Below are 27,132 nucleotides of genomic sequence, written 5' to 3'. Positions count from 1 at the left end.
GACTCCCTCAGAATGGATTTTGTCATTACAACGACGACAAAGTAAATAACCTTCACCCCCAAGCGATGAGATGCAGATCTCTGTCTACCGCTGCTATGAGACAGAGGGTGGCAGGAAGGGAGCAAATACAAACTTTTTTCAAATTATCCTTACAGAATGAAAATGTGGTAAACAAAGGAAACTGGGAAAATGTCAGATGCCAGCAAATGTGGACATGGGTTGTGGATGGCAAAGAAGAGGGGGCATGCAGCTGCCACCAGTCACACTCCTGCACATCTAAGAAGCTCCTCTGTGTAGATATTCAGCATTCTAAAGCTATCTTTATTTACAAAAGGTAATTATCTTGGTATTTTTCACTGCTGCCAAGCAGCTTTCCTTTTTTCTTAATAGTATAACTCCAGCTGCTTTGACTGAAATATCAGTAGCAGCAGCAGAACGCGTACAGTTGGCAGACATATACTGACAGGCCTTTCCATGTGGCAAGCGTCAGCTAGAGCCAGGCAATTGGCAAACAGTATCTTGTAACACAACAAAAATTGAGAAGGAGCGCACTGACTGCCAGACTTCTGAGCCCTGCACTCAGCAGTTCTCTCTGGGTATCAGAGAGAGGTTTAAAACCACCAGGCACCCGTAAGAGTAACAATGCGTTCTTCCCCTGTATTTACATACCAGCCACCATCTCCCAGACAAGGTAACAAAAGGTACTCTCTCCAGTTTTGTCTCACCCCAGGAACAGGAAAATACAATACCGTTCACTGATCAGCAGGAATATTCCCTGGATGCAGATTAACGGTATTTTTGGAAACGTAAGTCTTTCTGTTTCACGTCACAATCCTCAAGCTTTTTAGAGAAGGTTGCCACCAGGCACTTGAACTGTCTGCTACACCTAAGGATGGCATTCACAGGCTTCCTTACGTATTGTACCATCGTTACTTTACATTTAACTATTTTAATTGTTTACAGGAAAGAAACTGCACCAGAGAAGAGGGGGAAGGCATTCCGACACGTAGCATGGACCGACTTATCAGCAAGACAAGGCTCAGTTGCCATGGCATCAAACTGGAGGTGTAATGTGGTAAGCTAAATGAAGGCCGCACTTACCAGATGGGGACATGTACTCGGCATTTGCCCTGCAAACCACTCGGACCGGCAGGTTGCACATTTGCAAAAAGGCCTGCAAACAAAGCATTTAAAAAGCATTGATATACCAGTGACAGACAAATGTGTTCTTCTCAATACATATGACTATGTTTTTAGCAAATTCTTAGCACATATCTATGACATATAGTTCCTTGCATACTGCTTTTAAGCAAAAAGAAAAACACAGTTTTCTAACATTTTTAGACAATGGTTTATTGTCCTGTCATTGACTGGCATTCTTCTAACGAAGTTTCTCCCCCCCCCCCCCTCAAGAGGAGCGAAGAAGCACCATCTGAAAGACACGACTAGTGTTGTGGCTGTACAGAATTAAGTGACACTGCCCATCCTGAAAATCACAGGACTTGCTCCTTGCAGCTAGAGCTGTCTAACCAAACTCATGCTATGTAACACAGCAAACACACATAGCACCTTCCCACATTACAACAGTTGCCAGAAGTTTTGCTTTACGACACTCTAAGAGCACCAGCCTGCTTTGGGGGGGGAAATATTTATTATCTGTAATTTATGTGAATCACGGAGAGTGCAAGTCATCAATTTACTGTTTCTTTCATCTCTAACCTTGGATCCAAAGCATCCTCAGTAGGATACTGATTTTTGTCAGCATCTGCTGTCACTACCAAATCCCTGGTGCGTTTCTGTTTAAAAAGCAAAGCATCAAGACAAATACTTGCAATTTAGATGTATCATGGCACATAAGGAACCTCTTAAACTGTAGTCTCTCACAACTGGGCTGAAGTCCTATCATTCATTTGTCTTTGCAATTAGAAAGGTTGGAATTGCAGACTTCCAACATTACACCTATTTATCCACTGTGGCTTGAGGTTCAAAAAAGCCTACCCCAAGAACACAACCAACCATGAAGGAAAATGCTGCTTTGTCTTGAGGGAAGGTGTGGTCTGCATTTGCTGCAAGTGAGAAGATCAAAGCCAAAAAATGTTAAGTGCCTCAGGTCCCAGAGAATGGCAAACAGCACAGCATACTTTTAAAACTGTTTTAGAAACAGCTCTCCCAGCTTGAGTAATGTGTACTCTATTTGCACTTGGATCTCATCTGGGAGACGGAGTAGAAAGCCAAAGAAAATAAAGTAGATAGCACCCAGCAAGAGCCCTGTCACAGATTCCCAGAACGTGACCTAACCATAATTACATTCAGGAAACCAGTGCCCCCAGCAGAAGGTATCACTGGCCGCTTTCTGCACAAGCTTCCACCTAGCTCTTCAGGTTACAAGATCTGGCAGTAAACTGTGCTCTCACAGCTTTAGATGCTCGGGCCCTAACCACAGACATCAAAATAACCCAAACCTTAACTGCACTAAGACTGCTCGTCTCCACACTAAGTAAGTATGTAAGGCATTAACTAACACTGACACCAGCACTCTTCCCAACTTTGTGGCTTCTGTAGTATCCATCAAACAATCCCCCTGCTCTCCCTCATGGTCTTCCGGTGCTTCGTTCCCAAACCCTAACCCAAGCACTGACACTAACTGTACCCAGGGAACAAAAGCTGAAATCTTTGGTCCCTTTCAAGGCCGCTTCCAACCAACCAAAGAACCGCACAGTTCATTACATCTTTTGGCTCGTGCATTTTTAGATGAGCTATGGACATGAACTGCTACAAAGACACTGACTGCAGCTGACAGCAACCTGCCTCTGAACTCTAGAGGCTCTGCAAAATTCACTCGGATAACTTGGGTTTCTACAGATTTTTATTTCCTCAGCCTAACCCTAGCTGAAAGCTCTGCTTAGGAGCCAGTTACTACACAGCCACATGCAGAACTGCGTGTGTGTGTATGTACATCTGCCAAGTACTAAAAGTCTTGTACTACTCAGCAATAAACCGGTCCTTTGATGGCCAAAGCCTCCTCCCTACCAGAACCTCTACAACTGCTTAAGGCAGCAACTATCACCCACAGAAAACACAGGGTGCTGCTCACATCTGACAACACTCCCCTCTTTAAGTGTGCACCAGCTGAAGTCCACCACATACCAAGACTCTTGCAGCCTCAGGTTTCCGAACTCCATGTAAACAGCAAGAATACCCAAGAGACTAATTCTTAAACAGGAATTTAGGGTGTTGGTCTCAGTCCTAGGCCTCTTCCTTTGCCTCTTGGCTCTGCAGGATCTAGGAATGGTGCAGACTGTTCCAGGTACCGCTATATGCACCATGTCCTCCGCCCGGAATGAACTTTGGAAATAGACAAGAGACAAGAATTTGGTGATTTTGGTTCAGATTAAATACATATTAGTGTGCCACTGCTGGATGCGTTGTAACCTGCTGAAAACATCCAACAAGTCCACTGGAAGGCAGATTTGGTTCTTCCCACAGCTCTGTCAGTTGTTACAGTAGGACACAACCTCCCCTCAGCAGCTCTGTGCTGTAGTGGAACTGCTGGCACCGGACAGCAGCTTCAGAAGGAAATTCATCTTTGGGCAGGAGAGAGGGGGACCGAACTCGTACCATACTACTTAATCCCTAGCCATTGAATTTCACCTCAAAAATATGTGAAGTTTCATTTCATCTGGGCTTACCAAATGAATTCCCTTTGCAGTAAGGCATTAAATTAACTCTGCAATTCTGCATTAAGCTAGAGATGAATTTTAAGACCACCATGTACTATTCTCACTGCTGGTGCAGAAGAGAACATCTGAACTGCACTGGAGTTTGAGTAACACATGAATAACTAAAGAGCTTGCGAGTGCAGAGACACATCCAAGCACGGGGAAGTGACTCATAAAACTATTTTTACTTTTCCATATCAGTGTGTCAAAAATGAGATATGCCAGCACAGAACGCTTAGGTTACAGGAGTTCCTTCAGCAAGTTATTGCCTGCACTGTACATAGGCTTCTACACAGTACAAGGTTACTACAAAAAATACACAGTTTGTAACTGTAAAAAGCATTTCTCAACAGAGGCTAAGCTATAAATAAAATCTTATTAGCGTAAAGAGTTCAGCCAAGATTCCATCAAAAATCTAAATGTGACCTTTCTCTCTCTCCTTCTCCTCAATAAACATCCACAGACCACAGAATATCGACCCTTATTATATTTGGCAGGAAAATTCTACCTCGGTCTCTGGCCTAGTTCAAAGTGGACTGAGAACACGTGGCCATTGGGACATCTTCGAAATGCAAACACGCTGGGTCCATGTGTCTTTTCAGCACTTAAAGAAAAGCACAGAGAGGAGGTTAAACTAGAATTGAGCTCTAACGTGGGAAGAAATTTTAACTGAACTAAACAAAACGTTCACTACTCTGCATAACAAAGAGCAGACTCTAGCAAGCTTAGAAGTCAGCTGGTCTACCCTCAGCAAGCTTTAAAAAAGACCCTTAAAATACCCACCAACACAACACAACAAGAAAACATCCTTGGAATTGTCTCCATTTCCAATGAGCATTCCTTAGATGGGAGACCAGAACTGAGCTGGAGAAGCTGAAGAGTGATTCAAGGTTAAAACTGGGTGCTTCCATCTAGCTCTGCCTTCACCCCAACAGCCCTCCTGCAGGTTCAGCAACACCACACACCAGAGCTGCCTCTCTCACAGCCTCATGAGCCCATTCGAGCAACTCCCTGCAGCATCTGCGTGTCAACACCTATTCTGCTCCCGTCTTTGTCTGTTTGGGATCAGCTTTAACAAGTTGTGAAGTAGAAACAAAATACAAAACCAAGGGAAAACAGAACAGTGAAAGAGATCATTTAATCATAAAAATCACTTAATGCCATACAACAAACCTAAATATCCGAAAATGAAAAACTGCTATCATGCCTTTAAAAAGTTACAAAGGCAGGGAATTAAATACCAATATGCTTGACCAGTAATCTGTACCCAAAGCAATCTTAAGTGCTCCTTAGATATTCCTGTGCAGGAAAATGAAAAGTAGAAGGAAAGTTCCACACTGTTCCACTATAACGGCTCAGCCTAAGAAACAGACCTTGCAATTAGCATCACTGCAGGAGTACTTAGTATCAGATGACTGAGAAGCTTTGGATACTACTAGTATTAACAACACAGGTGGGTTCCTTTTATATATTTTTTATTTTTTTGACTTTTGAGTACAGTGAATGCTCAAATAATTATGATTTCTTTTAGAGAAGAGATGGACAAAAGTTATGATCAATGCATCCTTATAAATACTGATTGCCGGAAAACCTCAACTTTCTTTCTGATATATTCAGCTAGATTAATTAGATTTTAGCCAGTAACTGGTTAATCGGCATGAACACTTACCAAAACAGTTGGAATTGGCACGAATTAAGGAAATCCCACAGAGAAAACATAGGAGAAAGAAGACAAAGCAGCAATTTTTGTGAGGCATTATCTCCTTTAACATTTTAGCTTGGTGATCAAGGGAGGATGTGTTCCCTTTTTGCCCACTCACACAGAATGTTAAGCACCAGCACATTTGGTGTGCAGGTGGTATCAGACCACTACAGTTTCCAACCCCAATAAAAGATGCAGTGGAACACTAATTATTCCAGCTCAAAACATCTCGCTCTCCCTTGGGTACATACTTCACATACACATCTTGAGCAAGCCACCAGGAAACAGGGAGTGAGCACCGCTCCTCCGAGTGCTTTCAGAGTGAAGGCTGGAACCACCCCAGTGCAGTTCTGCTGAGATTTATGAAGATATCAACACCCCTTCAAAGACATGGCATCAAAAGCTGAGCGACCTGAAAGATCAAGGGCCCAGCCTTATTCTAGTACATCAGAGATCACTGTTAACATCATAAATTTGGCTGATCAACTTAAAAAGACTGGAAGGGGCCAACTGAATTCCAAGATAGTTAATCAAATCCTACAAAAAAAAAAAATCACCTAAAAACTGGTAAGCAAGGCAGTAATGGCAAAACTAGAAACCTGACACTTAACTGAGCACAAGCCTAACTGTCATACCTTACAAAGATGCTTTTAATTCCAAAGAAAGGCATTAAATTCCCCTCTCTCTATTCCTCCTCTGGGAAAAAAAAAATTCTACCACAGAATGAACAGAGTGAATCCACAACCTGGATCTCCTCCAGCATTTAGGACTCTCATGCAAGAATATTAAAGCAGTTGCTTAACAACTATCCAAAGAGTTAACTACTAAGATGAATTAAAAGAGAAAAAGGATTAATAGTCTTATTTCCCTTTGCACATGTTACAGAAGATCCGAGATGACTGCCCAATACACTTTATACAAACAAAGGAAACTTCATTCAAGCATAAACACACAGAATTAACTACAACGGAAGGACATCAAACCAAAATGCTCAGGCTTTTGAAATAAATGAGTAATTTCATGGTTCATACTAGCTAACGCAACATTTATGAGAGCAATAAAATCTCAGGTTGGGAAGGACTGAGTTCATTCCCCTGGCATCAGCAGGACTTCCTCCTGTATCCATATGTATATATCACTGGCTATTTGCATTTCTGTTTATTTAAACAGGGGCCTGACTTCTTGTTCAGTACCAGCATTGGCCAATGACTGAAGCAGAAGATGGGAAGACAGTCCAGGTTAGTAACTTATGTCCAGTGTAACGTCTTCTTCAAAAACCTTTCTCCCAGTTACTTCTGGAACAAAGACTGTCCTTTCTTTGAATGAGGTTAATGGGAAAAACAGAGAAAGGTATTAAAAAAAATAAAGATTTGACTTAATGGGGTCTGTCATTATCTCTTGCACATGTGCTCTCTCCCCCCTTCTTCTCTGAGAATCCCCCCCTTCTCATGCCAGTCCAGCCTCTGTACCTGTAGCAACACCTACTCTTCTGGCATCCGGGAAAAGCAGAGAAATGTGAACAGTAACTTTTTAGCAATGCTACCACCACCTTCTTCCAGACTGAAAGCTCTCAGTCTGAAGTTTCTACCTCTTCTGTGCACCTCATTTTTAATGGGAGGCTTTGCTGTACACTGCAAAGTGGAGAGCTGCTGCAGATCCATGGGGAGGAACAGAGGAAGGGAGAAAACATGCCACAAAATGAATTACATTTCTCCTTCCCGTCCCCATATTTAATGTTACAGTCTAGGGAAGACAGAGTCTGGGAACAAGGACAGTAAACTAATAAAAAGCACAGAGAAGCCTCTCAGGGCATCTCCTGTCCTAACGCACCCAGCACAGGATTACAGTTTGCACTGGGCTGCTGTGTTCTTCTCCCAAACAGTGGCAAAGGTCACTGTTTTGAAAGTCAGTGTGGAACAAGCCAGTTTGTATTTTTGCTGCAGCAAAAATGAAGAGAATGAACAATCAGCAGTTATGTGAACAAGGTTGATCTGAAGCTTTGAGGTGACACTTGTTACAAAATTAATCAAACAACTTATGCCTATCACTCACTTCAATCATGGCAGGTGACACCTCCTGACAAAATTAATGAGGACATTTACAACAGTGTTGCTTAGAGGACACAATCAACTGAAGGCTTGTTTTGTTTTCTTACAGTTTACCCAATTTCAAATTCAAAACGTAAATAGTACGTTGGATTTCAAATACCTAAAAAAATAACCAGCGCCGTCGTGTTTGTGCTGCTTCACCAAGGCTCAAAAGCACAGGGCCCAGAAACCGCCACCCATCACAGGCAGCTCACCCCAGCCCTTCCCTCTCCTCCACTTCTCACACAACTGACATATTCAGCTCTGCTGCTGCCCCCAAAACAATGCAAGAAAGTGATGCCATTGTGTCTTCCTACGATGACAAGGATAGAAAATGACTGTGCATGAAGTACAATGGGAAGGACTAAGAGAAGAGAGGAGAGAGTTTTGTATTTATTCCCTCGGTGACCCTCACTCACCCTTCATCTTCGCCCTGCCCAACTAAGATTGGGCACTGTCGATTGGAAACATAACGCACTTCAGGCAGTGAATCACCCCATCAGAGCTCCATCACAATTCTCTCCTCTTTCCCCCCAGCCCCCTCTCAGAATAATACATATGAGCAAACACATATACTCATTAAAAATGAGTTACAACTTGATGTAAATCATATCCAGATTGCAGTTGCCGAGATCAGAGGGAAGAATGAAATTACTTATGCCAAGACTCAAATAGTTCACAACTTACGTCCCCACATGAGGAACACTATTTTCAGATGGCACACACTCCAGGCTTCATTTGAAGAAGATTTAGTCATGATTAGATTTTTAATAAAGAACGAGCCATTCCAAGCAACTCTATTCAGCAGCACTTCTAAAAGCACTCGCACAATACTGTTGTGAAGAAAGAGTAAAAGGCATTTTCTGTTTTCATTCTTACATTATTTCATGAGCATACAAAGGACAATACGTGATGACAACTAGAGAGTTATTCTCTACTTTATTGCAGGAACACATTTTAAAATTAAAAACCATGCACAAATCTACAGAATAATTCAGTTTTCATATCAAACAGCTGCAGACCCTGTAACTGAAATAGTATGTCTAAGGTTATAAATGAAAACTGTTCAGTATCATTCTTTGAGTGACAGATTAAATTCCTAATCCAGTTATGGTAATGGCCACATTTGTAGTTTAACATAAATTAAGAGCTTAATTATATTTGTGACTATTTTAAACAAAATAACAAATTCCTTTGTACCTGTGAACGTAATTTATAGCAAAGCCACGTTCATTTTCCAAAACAATCTATTTTAGACTGCAGCCCAACACTGCTCTAATGGTATAATGTAATTCTAGTTGTAGAATGTGGAAAGAGTAGATTCACTGGTAGCGCAGAGGTTTTGAAGATAAATGAAGATGCTATTCATTCAGGGGTAATTTCATCTTAGAACTATATGAAAGATGTTTCACTCACAAAAGGTACCTGTATGGCTTGGGATTTAGGCATGTTTTCAGCTACAACATAATGCTGCTAGATTGATTATGTTGATACTGCATTTCTCATCATGAAGAATTCCAGCTTTTATTCTCTTTAAAAAAAAAAAAAAGAGACTGTCAGATTTTCATTTCACTATGCCTTTGTTCAAACCTCAGCAACAAGTTCAAATTTCTCCTAATGTTTTGTCTAGAGGAAAACCAAACCACAATTCATACACACACAAAAAAAAATCACAAATCTGTTGAGAGCAATTAATCATGTGTGATTTACACATTTATTTGATTACTTGTTGAAGTAAATAAGCAGTTAGTCTGTGTAACACAATTTTAAATTGCCCAAACATCCTTCTGTCATTCAGGACTAAGAACAGACAATTCTAAATGCACTTTCCTGGAATATATTAAGACCATTTACAGGGACATCAATTGCACTAGCAATTAATACATATCTTAACGTAATGAGCTGTATAACCTCAGGATAGCTACTAGAATTTCCACAGTCCTGAACAATCTAGACAGCCTTTTAAGCAAGACTCTAACGCTACCTGCATAAATATTTCAGAAGAATCTGCAAGGACAGAGGTAGTCTAACCACTCACATTCCTCCTCCTGACAAGTTGGGACAGCACAGAGATGCTCTGTGCTGCATTTGAGGCTACAGGCCCAGCAAAGCACAGCTGCATTAAGCCCCTGCCGTGTCCTCTGCTGCACCAGTGCTGCCCAGCCGCTGGCCAAAAGGCTTTATCTGCGCCCAGTATCAGTAGGAAGACGGGGCCTGGGCAGGCCCTCTGCTTCAGGCTGAAGCATGGTCTCCTTTGGTTATCAGGTTTGATCCAAGTTCATGGCTGAAAGTAAATGAAAAACTGTAGCCTACCTGCACAAGAATAAAGCAGTATCCTAAAGTATATAAAACTCAAAAAAAAGTGTTTATAGACATACAAACACACAGCAGACCTAACTCACCATCTGTAAGAGATGAAGACAAGGGTGGCCTGGCTTCTGGAAGGCCTTGGGTCTGGTGATCGTCCTTACAGAAAGGCCCATAACCCACTTCTTAAATTGCACAATTCTTTCTTTTACTTTTCCAGCTGACCACGCATTACTGAGGTCTCTCTCTCCCAGATACCTCCACACGAAGTATCATACAAAAACACTACATTGCAAGAAATTATATGCAGAAACTTACACACATTCTATCTTCTGTTTGCCAGTACACAGCAACAGTGTCTAAAGGCACCAGACCTACAGACCAGACATGCATAAAGGCAGGCTGAGCAGCACCTCAAGTACCTGGCAGACAAACGTAAATAATAATAATAAAAAGGTTGTGAATACAAAAAGTATTTACATTACTGAGAATGAGCATTTAACGTTCATTTTCCCTTCTTCCCTCTCCCCCACCCATGGTCTGATAATGGTAACCCAAAACCCCCCTACAAAACACCTTCGGTTGTTCTGTGACTGAAATAAGTTCTGTCTTTGCTTCTGGTTTTTGGTGACTTTTTTTTTTTGGTATGATACGACTGATAAGCAGGAATGCTGTATAATGGAAGCCATACAATAAATAAACAGAGAATGTTTTTATCCGTGAGTCACACTACCTAGGAAGTATATGTATTTTCATTAACTTTAATGAGAACGGGGCTGAACATCCCATGAGAAGAACACAGCCTTCATTCTACATACAACATTCTCATTCCTGTAGCTGGAAAATCATTGCTGACACTAAAATCGGGGAAAAATACTAATTCCTCTGCAGTGAAAATAGTTTCATTCAATATCAAGACTCTGCAGCCAAAGATCAAATGGGCTTCATTTTCAGCAGGACTGTGTAATACCCTACTTCACATTAACAAACAAGGAGTGCAAACACCAAGATGTAACAGAGATAACGCACTAGCTCATTTGAAGTTATGTTGCATTTTCAGCAAATTTAAAGGACCTGAACACAGTAAAACACAAAGGAATTCTTAAACCAGTCTGCTTTCAGGAACAACAATGGGTAGAAGAGGAATTAAAAAACAAAAGCAAAAAAACTACCAGAATCAGCAGAAAGATTCCACAAGAAGAGAGGGATTTTGTTTGTTTAACTGCTGAAGGCACCACTAACACATCTGCCTAGCAATTCCCAGAAGACACTGTCCTCCCCTCTCTTATATGAGATAGAGCTATAGTCAGGAGCCCAGACTGCACTGCACACGGAGAAGTCCTAAGTCCAATCGCTATCAGAGCAGCAAGACAGAACCAACTTCCTACATTCAGCCTGCAGCCCCCACTACCCACCAACTCCAACAAGATACCCACAACAGCCTTTGTTACACCTCCACTGAGAGTAACTCGCGCCACCGCCTGCTCGCTCTCCTGACGAGAGGTACCCCAAGTGCCAGCTGCACCGCTGGGTCGTCAGTTTTACAACTGCCAACCTCCACGTACTATGGCATTGGATTTTATTATTTATTTTAGATCTATCTGTATATGTGTTCTCTGAGAGCTATCCCAGAGCAGCGTGATGCAGGGATGCTGTAAAGAGATTGAGAGAGATCTGAAAGACCAGTTACAGCACATGTAGAGTCCTGACGTGAGCCGCATTCCTTCAGATTTGATGACAGCTGACTCCGTATGCTCTTTTGATCAGATGTACTCAAAATTCTTATGCATTTTCACCATATGGAAGTTCATCAAGCCATGAATGAGCTATGTATCTCTCTGGTGATATTCACTTACCCAGCATCTGTAGTAGGGACAAGGGAAGGGCAATTGTGGGGAAAAAAGCCCCAGGTACCAGCCCTCCTATCCCCCCCACACACCCCCCATTTCTTCCTCAGAGAAGAAACTAAAAAAAAAAATACACACAATAGAAAAAGATATGCAGTAAAAAGATAAAGGTCCTCTCATCAGCATAAAAAGCAAATTCTGAAACAGAGGCACTCAGCAATTTACTTATGCAAACCACACCACTGGTATATTTAAAGCTTTCTGATCACTTTGCTAGTAATACATAACTACAGATCCTAGTATCATTTCAAAATGGATCGAATACACCAAGGATAACTATTCTTTCACAGTCAGAGTCTTGTTGCACAGATTCTTCCAAATAGATATGATTCTCCAATACAAAATTGTTCTATAAAGTTTAAGATCAGATATCTACCAGAGCCATATTTATAGTCATGGCTACTATCAGCTGTCCAGCTAGAGAATATTGAAGAAAAACAAGCGTTTTTAATATATTATAGCCAATTTATCATCTAAGTGGCATGTGTAGGATAACAATGGACTGGAAACAGTAAAGCAAAATGATGCATTAGAAAAGGAAATTTTAGGGTTATGTTGTTTCTTTTGTTTGTGTTTTAAATACAAGCCACACCTATATGCATTGCTAGATGGTAAGAAAATTCATAAGAACCACAAAATATAAGGTTTCTGGACTGAAAAGGAACACTGAGATCAAATGGGCAACAAAACCACTTATTTGCTTTAGTGTGAGGCATGATATAAAACACACTGTCCAAACAAATAAATATTGCCCCATTTATTTGGTATCTCAGAGATGACTCATCTTTCGAGCACGAGATAAAGGTACCTTTTTGCTGGGATAGAATTTTACAGTGTAGGCATTTCCTATATTGCCAGACTGGAATAAAAAAACAGTTAGAGATCCTATAAGTAGTTACCACGATCAAACCGTCCTAACCTTCTTACCAGTAACACCAGTTACAGTCTTCAGTGTCCCTTTTTGATAGCCCTCAAAGATCCCTTGGACGAGCTGCTCTGAGCTCAACCACACACTAAAAGCAAGGAGCAGGGGAACAGTGCAGCTCCCTACTACACAAAGCAGAGGCAAATTCGCTGTCGAGAACAGGAACCTTACAGGCATCCGGCTCACCAACACTTCTGACAGCCAGACCCTCTCTGCTAATGGGGAAAACATCCCCTCGAGATTTGGGGTTACTGAACCTAACAGGTTAATGGAATTTACACGGACTTCACAGCCACAGAGGTGCTTTTAAGTCAATTAGAGATGCAAGTTTGTCAATTATATGGACTATTTCTAAAAACCACATTGGATCGCAACTATGTATACATGATGAAATTGAGAAAAACTGTCAGACATATGGAGATTCAATGCTCACGACATGAAGCACGGATGCCTTGAGTTGGGGGCATGAATATGCAGCAATCATCATGCAAGATGTTACAAGAGGAACTAGCATGCCAACTGACAAAAGATGGGAACCACACACGGGTCCTAGATTAGGCAGGCAAGCAGATTTTGTACGATATAATACAATATAAATAGGAGTACGAGCAGCCACACTGTATATAGAACGCTCAAAATCCTTGAGGCTCTGGCATGGCAATGACAACATAAAACACATCAGATGCAGGAAATAAGTCACTGATTTTGACAGAAATAATTCTTAAATTATTCACTTAGGTAAAAACAGTTATTTTAGCTAGAAGATAATAATTCAAAATATAAAATGTAATTAACACCTTTAGTTTAGAAAAGATGACATTTTACCTGAACAGCAAGGGAAGATGCATTATCAGAAAGCAAAATTTGATCCTCTGTTGAAAGAAAAAAAAAACAAAACCCACGATTACAAAAAGCAGTGCCCTTTTAGCTACCAACCTGTAAGTCATTCTGGATTGCATTTCTTACACATAAAACAAGAAGCACATACATAATTATTATGCAGCTGGACTAGAAAACCTGTGATATGAATATTAAAAAAATGTATCAGGAATATTTCTCCTGCAAATGCAACAGCATTTATCACATTATACCAACAACGTACAATAAAAATGCTCACAACTGAAAACCAAATGCTTGAGCTTTATGCCAATTACTCTTCTTCTAATCAAAGTTAAATAAAACCGCATCTTCATAACTCCTCTGGCTAAAAAGTAAAAGCATTCAGAAACCTATAAAAACGGCTTGCAGTTAATATTGCACACTGTGTCTAGGTCTGTCACACAAAAGAAAGATGACAAGTTCACTGCAATAAAAATTCCATGCTTAGAAGACTAGGGCTGCTACCTATTAGTCTTCATTACTTTGCAGTCTTCTGACAACTGTAGCAGGCTGCTGAGCCCCAAATGGGGGCCATAATGTGATCTGATGATATATGAAGAGCTGCTAAAGGGAGCCTGAACCATCCTAGCCTATACATTTTAACAGTTCCTTTTTACTGAGAGCCCACTTTACCACAAGACTTCAAAAATCTGCTGCCTCAGCTATTGGTGCAGTAAATCTGCCAACTGTGCCTGCAACCACATCATTTTACACTGCCTACAGCAGCCAATATAATGAGTCAATAATAAACCAAGGACCTTATAGGCCATGAATAGCTGGTTTATATTGGCAGATGTAAGCGTAGCGAAAACCTCTGACCAGACAAACAACACAAAGAAATCTTTTAACAATTTCTGTGCTTCCTTGCAGTTAATTATCTTAGTGCATATTTAATGTGTTTTTAACAACAAAGTAATTACTAATTGCAAAGAAGTGTACCCACCCTTCAGTTGCTGATACAATGCAGCGTTTTCAGGCCAAGGCTCTGCGGCTGTGGAAAGAAGAAGAATTAATTAAGCAAGCCAAATGACAATGCGCCTGCAGATGCTAACTGAACACGAACGTTACCTAGAGCAGGAACTCAAAACTGTAAGGATGCTGATGCAAGATTTGACCTGCCCCAAAAATGTCCCACTGCCATTCACTTCTCCTGTACTTCTTTCTGCTCACAGAGGTACACCACAGGGCAGAAAAATTAAGTCCCAAAATTGAACAGTGCAGTAAAAGCTAAAATTCAATCTCCACTGCAGAATGGCCCTACAATTATCAAGCAGCAAAGGCAGGTAGCGTCCCTCTGCCAGAAAGACAACATGCGTACATTGCCATCATAATTCTGGCCACTCGCCACAGCAATTATTTATTAAGATACTAAACAATGAATTCTGGAAAGAACAGAACAAAACTCAGAGGAGAGAGGCACAAACCTCAAAACCAGGTGTGAAGAATGCTTCAGAGAAATGGAAAAGCTTTCTGCCTTTTGAGGTTGTGTCCTCACTGGTCCAATATTATACTCACAAAGCTCAGGTGCTCAGCCATGTCAGAAACAAACCCGCCACAAAGACCAGGACTACCTTTTGTTTTAAATTATGTACCAGTCAACCCTAAAATGGGAATGTCAATATTCATTAAAAAACCTGCATCATCAGTTGTTCAAAACAGCTGAACAGTTGTTCAAAAAAAAAAGCAAAGATATAGAAGACAATAACATCTCCCAACTGAGAACTGCTGCACTTAATCATATACCGTGTGAATTTATGGGAAAACAAAAATAATAATCAGTAGTGATTTACTGTTAATGCTAGCATTAGGATAACAGGTCATCGCATTGTTTGGTCTCTGTTACATTCTTTGTTAAATTCATTTTAGAAATCTATTTTTAAATACCAACTCAAACTTGGATTCTATCCAAACTAGCTATTTGTAAATAAAATTAATGTTCTAATCCCATAAATAAAGATTTTCTTAAGCAGTGAAGTCTATAAATAATTACGTGTAATTCAGACAGGAATATGCCACTGGCTTCCGTAAGGTCATTCTCTGTGTCTTTGCCCTCAAACGCCAAGAAAATACTCATGAAGTATTAACTTTTATGGAAGTCACATAGAACTGTAAAGCTTATAACACTGTGCAGAGTTTTACAAAGGTCACTACCTTTAACATTAAGGCACAGAGCCTATCAAAGCTATACTAGTATGGGCTTGAGAAAGCAACTAATCACACTTAAGTGTCACGAAGAAATGTTTTATGTTTTATTGTAGCAGTTACTGGTTTTACACCCCTCCATTAAAGTTTTGCCCTGGAGTAAAAATTCTTGAGGTGGAAGCACATTTACTTCTTGAAATAAAAAAGACTAGATAGTGTCTGTGGTACTACAGCCCTAACTGTTTAAAATAATTTATCTAAAATACATTTCTTCAAGTCCACTGAAGTCTTGCTATAGCAAATGGAATGAGGGAATTAAGAATGTTATTACTGTACTGCAGCAAACTTGCAGTGCTGAACCCTGAGATACTTACAAAAGTAACTAAGTCACAAAGGTAAGCTGCCAGCAAACAGAAAACATCCGTTTTCCATGCCCAAAATGGTACTGAGACCTTGAAATTGCACGAGCCCATTTCAACTGATAGTTTCTGCCTGACCCTTTTCAGACTGGAGTGTCAGATTTATATCAAATTCCTGGATTCCAGCCCAAACTGGAAGCAGCCTGTTCTTCCACAAGCATGTGGCTGAACTATCTCAGGCACACTAAAATTAAATGAACTTTTCACGTTCCAACAAAAGAGCTAAGTACATCTCAAGAAGTTCAAATAGTTGCAGTCTGATCCTGGCATTAAGCTACAGGCAGCCCTGGATATATATCACAGCTTCTTAGCACACAGAATCCAACAAGACACCACTGCTACAGCATGCCATGTCTATGTTACAAAAAAACCATGTTCGTGTCATAAAACAAAATACAAGCAGAATGGTTTTGAAATTTGTTGGCCCTTATCTGCTTAAAATTTCCATCCACGTTCTACTGACCACATCCAGATTTTCACAAATCGTATTTACTGCGGATTTGACCCTAATTTCATTAGTCATGATATGAAGTCTTTACCGCATATAGTCTTAGCATACACAGGAGCACACACCAAACTAAAGGGAAGGGAAGCACGAGGGTAGTTTTAAATCTTTGCATTTGCTCATCCACCACCCAGCTGCATACTAACACGTCATTTGACAAGTAAATGACGCAAGGCCAAAGAGTTGCATGAAAGTCTCAGCCATTCTTATTAGGACACCTTAATTCCAGGTTTCAACAGTTTTAAGAAAATAAAAGAGTAATCCCCCTGTTCCCAGCCTCTGACAGGCTCCAGAGGGAGGTCACAACTCTGGCCGTGTCTGGACGACGTGGACAAGTGCCCATGAGCCTTGAACTGAGGCCTTCACTTCTTCTCGAGTAGAGCAAACCAAAGATTTTACTGCCGCTGTACAGGTTGGATATTAAAACTATCAACTTCACACTAAGATTCACATATTATTAGACATACCCTAGGAAAAGTATTCTGCAGCATGCTTTCAGAATTGTATGCGGCAGAGACAATGTTCAACGATACCAGAGGTACACACACAAAGCCCGGGCAATTCTCTGTAGGTTAAATGCCTAGTTGCTATCTCTCCCTTGTCTTCCAACTTCTACTTACTTTGTCTTCTCAGGTGTTCTGAGTATGATGTATTTTTTTCTGATGATTGAGAAGTTTAAATATACATTGCTGCATGAGATATCCAGGTTTGTGAGGTGCAAGCTAAGTTCGAAGACCAGCCCCACAGCTGCCTTCAGCCACTTCCCAAGGCCAAAACCTGCAGCTTGGGGAGCCCAGAAGCCCGCTGGGGAGCCGAGGAGGAAGAGCTGCTGAAGGGATGCCACATGCCTCCACAAGGAGAAAGCATGCAACGTCTTTAATGTACAGCAATGACTCTTGCCTTATGAATGTAGGTGAAGACATAATTTGTAGAATAATAGGCACTAATATTACACGCTGCTTCAGTTCTGTCATATTTCCAATCCATCAAGTTGATTAATGCTATAATAACTCCTCACAAACTTATCATTTGCGCGCTAATGAAGTCAAATCCAGTTTATCCTTCGGCAACTACAATCTTCTGGTCAGTAGATGCTAGTTTCCTAGCTAACAAAGGCTACCATGGCAGTACATAAAGAGAAAATTAACAAACATTACGGCAATTCAGTTTCAGAAGCAGCTTTCAACACAGCACCAAGTTTACGTGTCAGATCCTACGCAACATACATTTTTATCATTAGCCGCTCACAGGATGAGGCAACAACTGCCTGGAAGTACGCCTTACAGGAACGCTTCTCTGCATACCTTAGCAAAAGGAACCCTCTGGTTCTTCCTTCTGCCTCCAGAACCAGAGGAACTACTATTGTGTGGTTTTCAATAGGCCTGTCTCTTGGGCTTGCGATCTTTATTAGAGGTTGTTTTCCCACCTTACTGAATTTCTTCCCATGCCTAATGAATTCAAATATTTAGTCTTTCATGTGGATTGCCTGCTGTTTGTTCAGGACAAGTGAACCTCATCCTGTTATCTTTCCCTACTTCTCCCCTACAATACTGTTTGTTTTTATGCCAGTTATAGGAAACAACCCATCTGTGGGATCAGCCCTCCTTATTAAAATTGTCTGCATTGTGTTCATAAGTTACTGTTCATAAGTTAATTTTCACTAAAATTAAAGGGACGTGGACACAGAAAGCATCACCACATAAGCTTGGTTATCCCAGGAGCTGAGAATTCAGCAGATGCAGCAACATGAGAAGCAGAGAAGTCAAATGTCAAGCAGACTGCCTACAAAAAAAATCTCCTTTGGTTTTGTAAATGACTTAAAATAAATGAAAATTTCACTAAGTTCAACGTATTTGTTAGTCAAAGCATTTTACTTATTAACAGTTTAGCATAGAAAATGCAGATTTCAAAGAGTTAACAGGGCTCTTTGGTATCAAATTAGAATTTTAGAGGAAAACGCTGAGAACTGGTGTGTTTCATGTTCCCATTGGAGTTTTAATTACTCAGGTTTACAACTATTAAAACAGATTCCTAGCCTCCTTGTGAGGCTAGGAATGACTTACAAAACATTACTGTTCATGGAAAAAGTTTGCAAAGCACAGAATGAGGCATGACAGTCCCATCAAATTCTTTGCCACCAAAAAAATATTGCATAAGGTGCATTCTTCAGATTTTGGGATGAAATGTGTTACTCGAGCTACGCTAAAGGCAGAGATATATTCAATTAGCATTTTGATTTCAACATTTCCAGATGTTTCAAGACTGTCATTTCAATTGTAAGAGCATCCAAATACTTTTGGGACAGCAAGAGAGGAGAATGCACATATGCCCTAAGAAGAGATACTTAAGAGCACCAAGCTTCAGTATCAGCAGGGGATGAGCAGCTGAGCTGAGGCTTACACACGTCTCAGCTCCAATTAATGCTCTCAAAACAGGATGCACTGTACTTCTCTGGGGTCTTTGCACAGAGGTGAATTTCAGTTCCAAGAACGGGTTGCCATAACATTCCCCTAGTGACGACTGGGGAAGAGGAAGCCATCACATCTCAAGACTCTCTGCAGAGCTTCGGTCCCACCAGCAAATTGTTCCAGGCTGTTCAGACATCTTATTAGAGGACCAAACTTTGTTTCAACTCCTACACTCTAATAACTGGGAAACTATTCATCCCATGTCAGAGCTGCCTGGATGGATGGGGGGAACAGACGTTTTCATCCCCTTTCCCCAAGCAGCTTCACAATGATTAAAGAGTTGTAATGAAATAAATGGCTTACAGTTAGGCCTTTAATCCCATTCCTTAAAAACTAAGTCTGACTGTAAAATAGAGAAGACTAGAACTCTTTACATGTTAAATTGTGGAATATGCTAAAGACCAGTTTCACAGTTTCAGAAGCCTAGTGTGAAGAGCCAGTTTCGAGCAGTATGGTACGTGACGTGCTTGCCTTGCTAGCCTGCCACTCCTTCAGCATACGCTATCAAGCTACAGCATTCCTGAGTATCGGGCACAGACACACGAAGGAGACCTCCAGGTCCAGGCATCAGTGCTCTCTCCTGTGTGGGAAATGAAGTTATTAAAAGATTTTGCAGGACAATGTTCAACTTGAAGTTAAGTTGTTCCCAGTTCTCGGCACTACCACAGAATTTGGGTGGGGCAAGAACATTTTCAAAAGGCAATGCAGAGAGAAGTTATTTTCAAACTTCTAGCTATAAAACTAGCATACACTTTCTAAGAATCAGGGCTGAAGAATTAACACCAAATGTTATTATCCCATAGATTATTTTTCAAGTACTGAAACTACACTGCGAGCCAAAGGAGTAGTAAAACAAGACACTCTCTGCCTCGAATCTCCTCTAAACCAAAATCTACTGAATCCTCACTATGCCAGTAATGTATCCCTCAACGTCTTCTTTCTGCTTCTGTAAGTAAAGCTCTGAATGAGCTAACCACCTCTTTCACGCAGTTTGCTGTGTGCTACTATGTAGGTGAAGGTAGGGCCTGGCCTGGGAACACCTGATCTTCTCAGACAGAGCAATTTCCTGAAATATTAAGTGGAAGTTTACAGACCATACAGAAACAAAGACTGCTTCTCTGAACTCACCAGATTTGCACGGATCATTTTCCTTTCTGTTATATTAAGCGCTTTCATATTAAACTTGCATAAAGAGGAGGAAAACTAAAACATCTGTATTTACCAGTTTGGTTCACATGGCATTAAAGGCCTGTTGAAAGAGCCAAGAGGCAAGATACCCTCTATTAAAAACCCAAAAAGTTGGCATTAATTTGAATCACTGTATTCCAATATTACAGCTGGAGAGATTAACTTACACATTATTTCCACATAGTTTCCTTCAGCCTCTCCCTAGGTACAAAAGTGATTAAATTATAATGAGATACCTCAGAACTGTTTTCTCACAAGAATAAACACCAAGAAATTTAGCCTTACATTTGGGCAACGGCCACATCCAACAGCATTATTTACAAGTCCCCAGGATGTTACAAACATCGTATCAGGCGGCAGGAAGGCAGTCAACCTGCTCGGCTCCCCAAGACTGGTGTTGTGCGGGGGGAACTGCTGCTCCCTAAGTCCCAGGTGCAATAACCCAAAGAAAACCACCCTGGAAACTATCCCACAGACTCCAGAAGGGAAGAGGATTATTAATAGTTTGACATCAAGGTGAACAAAAAGAAGCAGGTGATAACTTCCTTCTCTTTTTGTAATGCAAATCGGTCATATTTGAAGTAGCAATGTATTGTTTAAAGAGAAAACGCCAGGAATTTATGCGTCTCTAAATCCTTACTACAGGAAGTAAGTGTAGGAATATACTTTGATTGACATCATGAAGCTGCAGCCACTTTGGAACCAAAACAGTTAAAAATACACATCTCGTACGTTAAAGGCAATCAGCGAAGGAAGTATGAGAAAGTTGTGAATTAGCTGCCTTAAGACCCACCAGTTCAGCCCACCCACACTGAGTACAGATCAATTTCATGTAATTGGCCTGATACTGTAAACTAACAAGGGCCAAGAAAAAATGAAAGCATCAGCAACTCCCTGGCTCTGCTGACAAAGGACCAAGAAGCGTCTCACAGCGCCTTGCCAAATGAAAGCCGACTTCCACGCACGTTAAACAGCATGCATTAAATCATGCATCAAATAATTACATCATTTGCTTAAATCCGTCCCAGGCCTCCTTCTTCCAGATATTACAATTCAGGTAAATCATGACTGTTCAGTAATTATTGATCGAGCACACGTGTCACCATAAAGACTCAATCTCTGCAGCAATTCCCAAACTCGAGCTTCCCGTGGCAGGAGCTCTATGAGAGGCTGAGCGTGACACGACTGCAACAGCCATTTAGTATGACATGATGTGCTCCTCAACCCTCCAAGAAAGCTATGAATCGCATGTATCCAAGCGCTTGTCCAGCTCTGTTACTGCCCTTGTGCCGACAGCTGTGCATCAGCCCTGCACGGAGCCCGGCACCCTGGCTGCTGGGGGTGGCTCGGTGCCTCCGCGCACACAGTCACGTCTCACGCTCACCAACGGGGCCAATGCAGCTCAACAGAATCAAGTTCCCGCCTGCAAATCGTTCCTAAACCAACATTTGGATTTCTCCAGAAAAGCGGGGAGAGTGCCAGCTCAATGACCTCAAAAGATGTATTTGTCAAGTCCTGACAAGGTAGAGTTGTTTTACTTATTCTTGATGTTCAGCATAAAGGCTCCATTTCGCAGAAGCTCTGCAATTCTTAATTATAGCTTTTAAAAGATCTCTAAATTAGCCTCTTCCCTTTGTGCCACTTTGGCCCTGATTCAAGACATGAAGCTTCAAGCACAGGGGCTGTCCTGAAGAGAAGGACAGCGGAGGTACGACACTCAAGAATGCCCTAAGTGCCTTACCGGACTAGGATGATTCTGAGCGATGTTACCTACACCCATACACTTTAACAGTCCTTTAGAAGCCCTTTCAGATGGAGAACCCCTCCTTCCCTGCAGCAGTCTGAACTCCTCCTCCCCTAAGGACGTCTGGCAGGCAGTTTGAAAACCCCTTTGTAAAGTGCCCTGAGGAGCTCGCTGCTTTCTCATCCGCAGCACCTCTGATCCACGACAGACATCCTACACGTCTGTCCCACCGGACAGACCTCAATAACCCCTATCTGCTCCAAAAGCGACTCCTTATGCACGCTCCTCCTGCCCACCTGGCCCCTGCAGCCTTTCATTAGGGCTCCTCGTCGTTCTCTCTTTTCTCTTTCATGTCCCACGCAAAGCCCTGCGCGCAGCACAACAGCGTGCTGGCAGCAGACTGAGCCGGAGCCTTGAAGCGCCGCGACCATTACACAGGAGAGCATCGCTGGCATAAATGCAAGCAGGGCTAGTAGAAAGGGGAAGATGTCAGTGCCTCTTCTGCTGCTTTAGGGCTCACAGTCTACAAGGCACCCGCACACAAAAAAAAAGAAAAAAGAAAAAGAGACAACAATATTTGCAACAGTATCTCCCAGCCTCTTCCTCGCCTCTGGGAAACACTGCAGACTCCCTGCTTCAAAATCTGAATGTATTTATCCCTGTCTCATAATCATACCCTCACAGTCTTCCTCATTTCTTTTTCAAGACTTTTTCAGTGAACAAACTCTACCATCTCCAGAATTTCTCCAATATGGCATTCAAATGCAAAAAAATATACATATGCAGTTGCACAAAACCACTCAGAAAGTTCTTGGTAGGGATGCAAGCATTACGTCGGTTTCAATTTCATTATACAACAGCTAGGAAGGAAGACAGGAACGAAGCTTTCATTCATTCTTGTGCAGCTCGGAGGAACCTACAGAAAGAAACCAGGTTAGTGCCTTGGGACAGCGTGAGAGGAGAGTGTCCTGAGTGCAACCAGAGGGCAGACAGAGAAAAACCTGTTTCCTCCCCAAAGTCAGACTTCTGGGACCTCTCCTGAGCTGAACAGTTAGGCTCCCAAAGAGCATTCATACCCGACTCATCTTGCAACTGATGAAACCTCACTTGCAAATCAAATTAGACAACATCAAAATAAGCATTCCTCTTCGTTTACTAATTTTGTTGTCGTATTTCTAGAGCAATACAGTTTCCTGCCATGGGAAAAAAGTAGATACCACGTTAGCAGAAAACACGTAATAATAAAATCCTGATTAGGGGAAGAATGCTTAGTCTTAATGGAGCCAGAAACAACTGCAGAAGGATATGATTTTATAAGCTGTAATTATTTTTTAAGAAGCAATATAACTAACTCAAAGTGAAATATGTACTGGACTATGATAATTATGAAATAGTCATTTTTCCTCTGCCCTAAGAAAAGACTAGACAGGCAATCCACTCAAAGGATTGATTCAAATCAAGTCATAAAACATGTGCCCGAGCACAGACTGCCAAGAGCAGCCTAGGAGATTTGTTTACTGAAACTGAATAAGAGTTAAAGGGAATCCTTTTAGTTTGATTACACCCACACACACAAAAAAAGCACACGTGCATGTCCCCAGCCTGAAGTACGCTGTAAGATAAAATCAAGTAGCTTAACAAATTTGGTATTTTCAAAACCATCTCTTGACTACAAGCACCTCTGTAGCAGGCTTAAATAAGCTGTGCTGCAGACAATTTATTATTAAACGAAAATAACTATTTTTTCACCATACATAGACAGAAGCTGATAACATTTACATATGCACATTCTGATACACAAAATGCATACTCAGTTTAAATCTTACGTCCTTTATGTGCAGGAACAATTTAAGAGGTCAGTTTTCATTCCCTATGTTTGTTCTAAGCCAAGTTGCAGCTCGTCTTAATACATAAAACATGCACGTAGGAGATTTACTTCTGCTCTGGCATATCACACTGGAGGTAGACTCGCTGTGAATGTAAAATATCTAAAGGCAGAAGGGCATCTGTTTTTCAAACTGTATTCATTTCCCTTAGTACTAAAACCAGCCTAGGACCTTTGGACATAACTCAACTGCAGTAAACAGAAGTAATTTTCCAGAGATCAAATGACAAGCAAGGATATTATTTTCTCTTTTTGATCGCTGATCTAAAACTAATGGGGGAGGGAGAAGGCGGAAGAAGGGGACTAAGCATATTGAGCAATTTAGTGATCAATTAAACAACTTTTCAACAATCTCTTCTAGATGATTTGAGCTGTCAGCTTCTCCGAACTCCTAGAGTTAGAGACATTAATATTCTGGACCACTTGAAAGCTGGCATTCTAATTCTTCTTATAGTATAAACACTCATTTCCTATCCTGTTACAGTGTGATTGATGCTAAGCTACTCTAAACAAATTCTCTACCATACTACGCAATTAATATTTGCTACAGTTCAGAAATCGATTATTTAAAATGTGGCACAACATGCCTGCAATTCACAAAGCTATGGAAATATTTATTATTCCTGGAGACACAGCATCAACACAGCATTTCCACCCATACATAATAGAAAGTGTTCACAATATGGAGATAAGGCACTATTAGAAAAACTTTTGTTAAGCTGTATTTTTCCTCCCAGACACATCATTTTTCTTCCTCAAAAATATCCGTGGGACGTATATATCTTCTCAGTAGCAGAATGAAATATTCTCTGTGTCTGTGCAATGTCCCATTGTGGTGGGTATTGGCCAAGATCCTGGATAACTTAATTTTCCTAGAAAAATTTTCCAATATGAAAAAATTGAGCAATTTTGCCTTTACTTAGTTTCAGTCTGGGACTGATACATAATACAGATGAGCTAAGAAGGCCATGACCCACTGGCAAAGGTATTTATTATTTTCGAGGTAGATAACTGCTTCTGACACTGATTTGCTTTTACGAAAGCAAAGGCAAAGTCGTAATTTTGTTTTAAAAAATGATCCGGTGGACAGGCCCACAACAAAGATTTGTACCGCACCTTAAGTCCTGGTAAGTAGCTGCACATCCAGCAGAAGTAGAAGATCAATAGAGTAAGCAAGAACCATTTCTGCTCTGCAAAAATAGTGAAGCATTGCCAGCATTTCTGTATTAGCTACCTACATATTTCTTCACCTAGGTAAAGGAGCATCACTTAACCCATGACTGCCAAGTAAAAGATGAGGTGTTACTGTCCTAGGCCTATTATGTTTTAGGAAGGTCCAGATGCGCACGAACACCTCTGATATCCTCAGAGCCCCACTTTAGTAGCACAGTTGTTTCATTTGTTTGTCTGAGGGCATGCAACTGCCCCAAACGGGAGGCAAGAGTCTGCCCAGGAACAATGCAAGAACAGCTTGGAAAGATGGGAAAGGAAAGAGGCAGGTGCTGCAGAACTTCATCTTCTTGTTTCCAGCTTTTCAAACACACATTTTTCTTACACTATCACTGTACAGATGCCTACGTGCAATACAGTTTTTGAGTTGGTATTTGTAAGTCCAGCAGAAAGTAAGTATCAGCAACATGTCGCTCTAGAGTACTCAAAAGGCCACAGAGCAAACAAATACAGCTGAATCAACACCTACTCACGTTTGTAATTACCCTTGTGTTTCACAATATAAATGAATAAACTATACTAAGATGAAGGGATGCAAGACATGGACTCCTGATGGCTCTTGAACAGGAGACGTTTATTCCCTTTTTCGCTACTACATATACTTTCCCCATAGCCCCACACGCTGTCCACGTGCCCGAATCTGTCATACAATTGGTTAGAGACCCTCAGACACGTGCCTCAAGCAAGCCAGAAACTGGCCACTGCCCAAAGCTCATCTTTAACACTGTAGCCAATTTACTTTATCTCGACCTTGCTCAAGTTTTTGGTTCTACCGCTGTTTTCCTCATTATCTCTAATTCAAGGACATGTGAAACAACACAAAGCTCCCTGTGAATTCCGTTTCCACACTAAGATGGTGCCAGTAAATGGCACAAAGCAAAGCAATGCTGAGGCCCTAGTCCCCACGCCCTGAGGAACCTGGGTTCTGGCCCTCAGAACGTGAGCATGACCCGTGCTAACATCTATGAATTAACAAATTCCAGTCCAAGAGCCTAGCACAACTTTCAAGGATACCTGTGGGTCCCTCTGCACACACAGATTCAAGGTCCTCTGCCTTTCCTCTAATGTATTGGTCCCAAACAAGTCTGCTCTGCAGTCTTTAAATTCATATTAGAAATCCAACTTGGACTTCCATGTCAGAGCCTCCACCAAGTGCGAGACAACTCAGCTCCTGGGACAAATGCCAACTTCGTCCTCAACAGGGTGGCAGAGATAAGTATGCTGCTTCCTTGCAGTATTTATACTTTGTGAGTCTGCGTAGCAGAAAGAAACCAGCAACGGTGATAAATGAGTTAGGAGAAATCTGGCCAATGCACCAATTCTCAGTGCGCAAGACACTAAGTGGATTTTGAACACCTTAGCAAGGAATAATCTGAGCTGCATGGTTTTTCCTTGAGAGCATGTCTGGCTAATGCACTCAGCAGCGATGCACATCACTTGTTTTACGACCAGGCTTACAGCCAGTTTACTCGGCCCAGCTGTGAGCCACCCGAGCACCAGCGAGAGCAGAGGCATCCTTACGCCTCTCGGCTTCCCAGAGCAACACAAGCAACGCGGCACATGCCCCGGGGAGCGAGGCACCGCACTGAGCTCTCCTACAGGAGGCTAGGTTGCAATGGCCAAATGGATAAATGCGATGTATTTCTGAACCACTGGGAAGGACGTACTTAAAAAGTTATTGCATCAAGGTGAAAGTGCCCGGCAGCACAGCCAGGAGCCACGGGCGGTAACGGAGCGCAGCCCGACGTGAGCACACGGCCATGCCCCCGAGGGATCCGGCAGGGTGGCCGCGGTGGCCGCCCGCTGCTCGGGGCGCAGAGACGGGGAAATTTCGGGCCTAGCCGCGGCCACCCCGCCCCCGGCGCCCGGCCGGAGCTGCCCGGCACCCCGCGGAGCGAGGCGCGGCCGCGGCCCCGGCCCTCCCGTCCCGCTGCCCGAGGTCACCCGGGCTGCCCCGCCTGCCCCGCCGCAACCGCGGCTCCCGGGGGACAGGAGCCGGCGGCCGCTGCCCGCCCGCCCCGGCCC

The 27,132-nt window shown here is 41.9% G+C and overlaps 2 protein-coding genes across 10 annotated transcripts in view; one reads left to right on the top strand and one right to left on the bottom strand.

The window, feature by feature from the left end:
• Positions 1-27,127, top strand: part of LOC310901464 (uncharacterized protein) — a 425,578-nt gene extending 398,451 nt beyond the window's left edge. For 4 of the 7 annotated variants that reach the window (XR_014585827.1, XR_014585828.1, XR_014585829.1 and 1 more), the window contains 2 exons: positions 156-1,075; positions 6,592-8,061. Coding sequence is in view for 3 of the 7 variants with exons in the window: in XM_083841083.1 (XP_083697209.1) it covers positions 156-334; positions 964-1,075; positions 6,592-6,630 (330 nt within the window). In the remaining 4 variants the exon portion in view is untranslated. Of the gene's footprint in view, positions 1-155; positions 1,076-6,591; positions 10,288-17,225 lie in introns of those variants that run through there. The other 3 variants (XM_083841083.1, XM_083841082.1, XM_083841081.1) reach the window with 3 other exon arrangements.
• MTX2 (metaxin 2) overlaps positions 1-27,132 on the bottom strand; it is a 33,096-nt gene that overhangs the window by 5,787 nt on the left and 177 nt on the right. The window contains exons 2-4 of one of the 3 annotated variants that reach the window (XM_083841078.1): positions 14,470-14,517; positions 13,473-13,519; positions 1,102-1,174 (exon numbers count right to left, since the gene is read on the bottom strand). In XM_083841078.1, the coding sequence (XP_083697204.1) occupies positions 1,102-1,174; positions 13,473-13,519; positions 14,470-14,517 (168 nt within the window). Of the gene's footprint in view, positions 1-1,101; positions 1,175-4,227; positions 4,300-8,933; positions 9,042-13,472; positions 13,520-14,469; positions 14,518-27,132 lie in introns of those variants that run through there. The other 2 variants (XM_083841079.1, XM_083841080.1) reach the window with 2 other exon arrangements.

The sequence above is a fragment of the Anser anser genome (assembly GCF_964211835.1).
Source record: "Anser anser genome assembly, chromosome: 6".
Lineage (NCBI taxonomy): Eukaryota > Metazoa > Chordata > Aves > Anseriformes > Anatidae > Anser > Anser anser.
The sequence above is the reverse complement of the archived record's forward strand: the minus strand, read 5'-3'. Positions and strand labels throughout refer to the sequence as shown.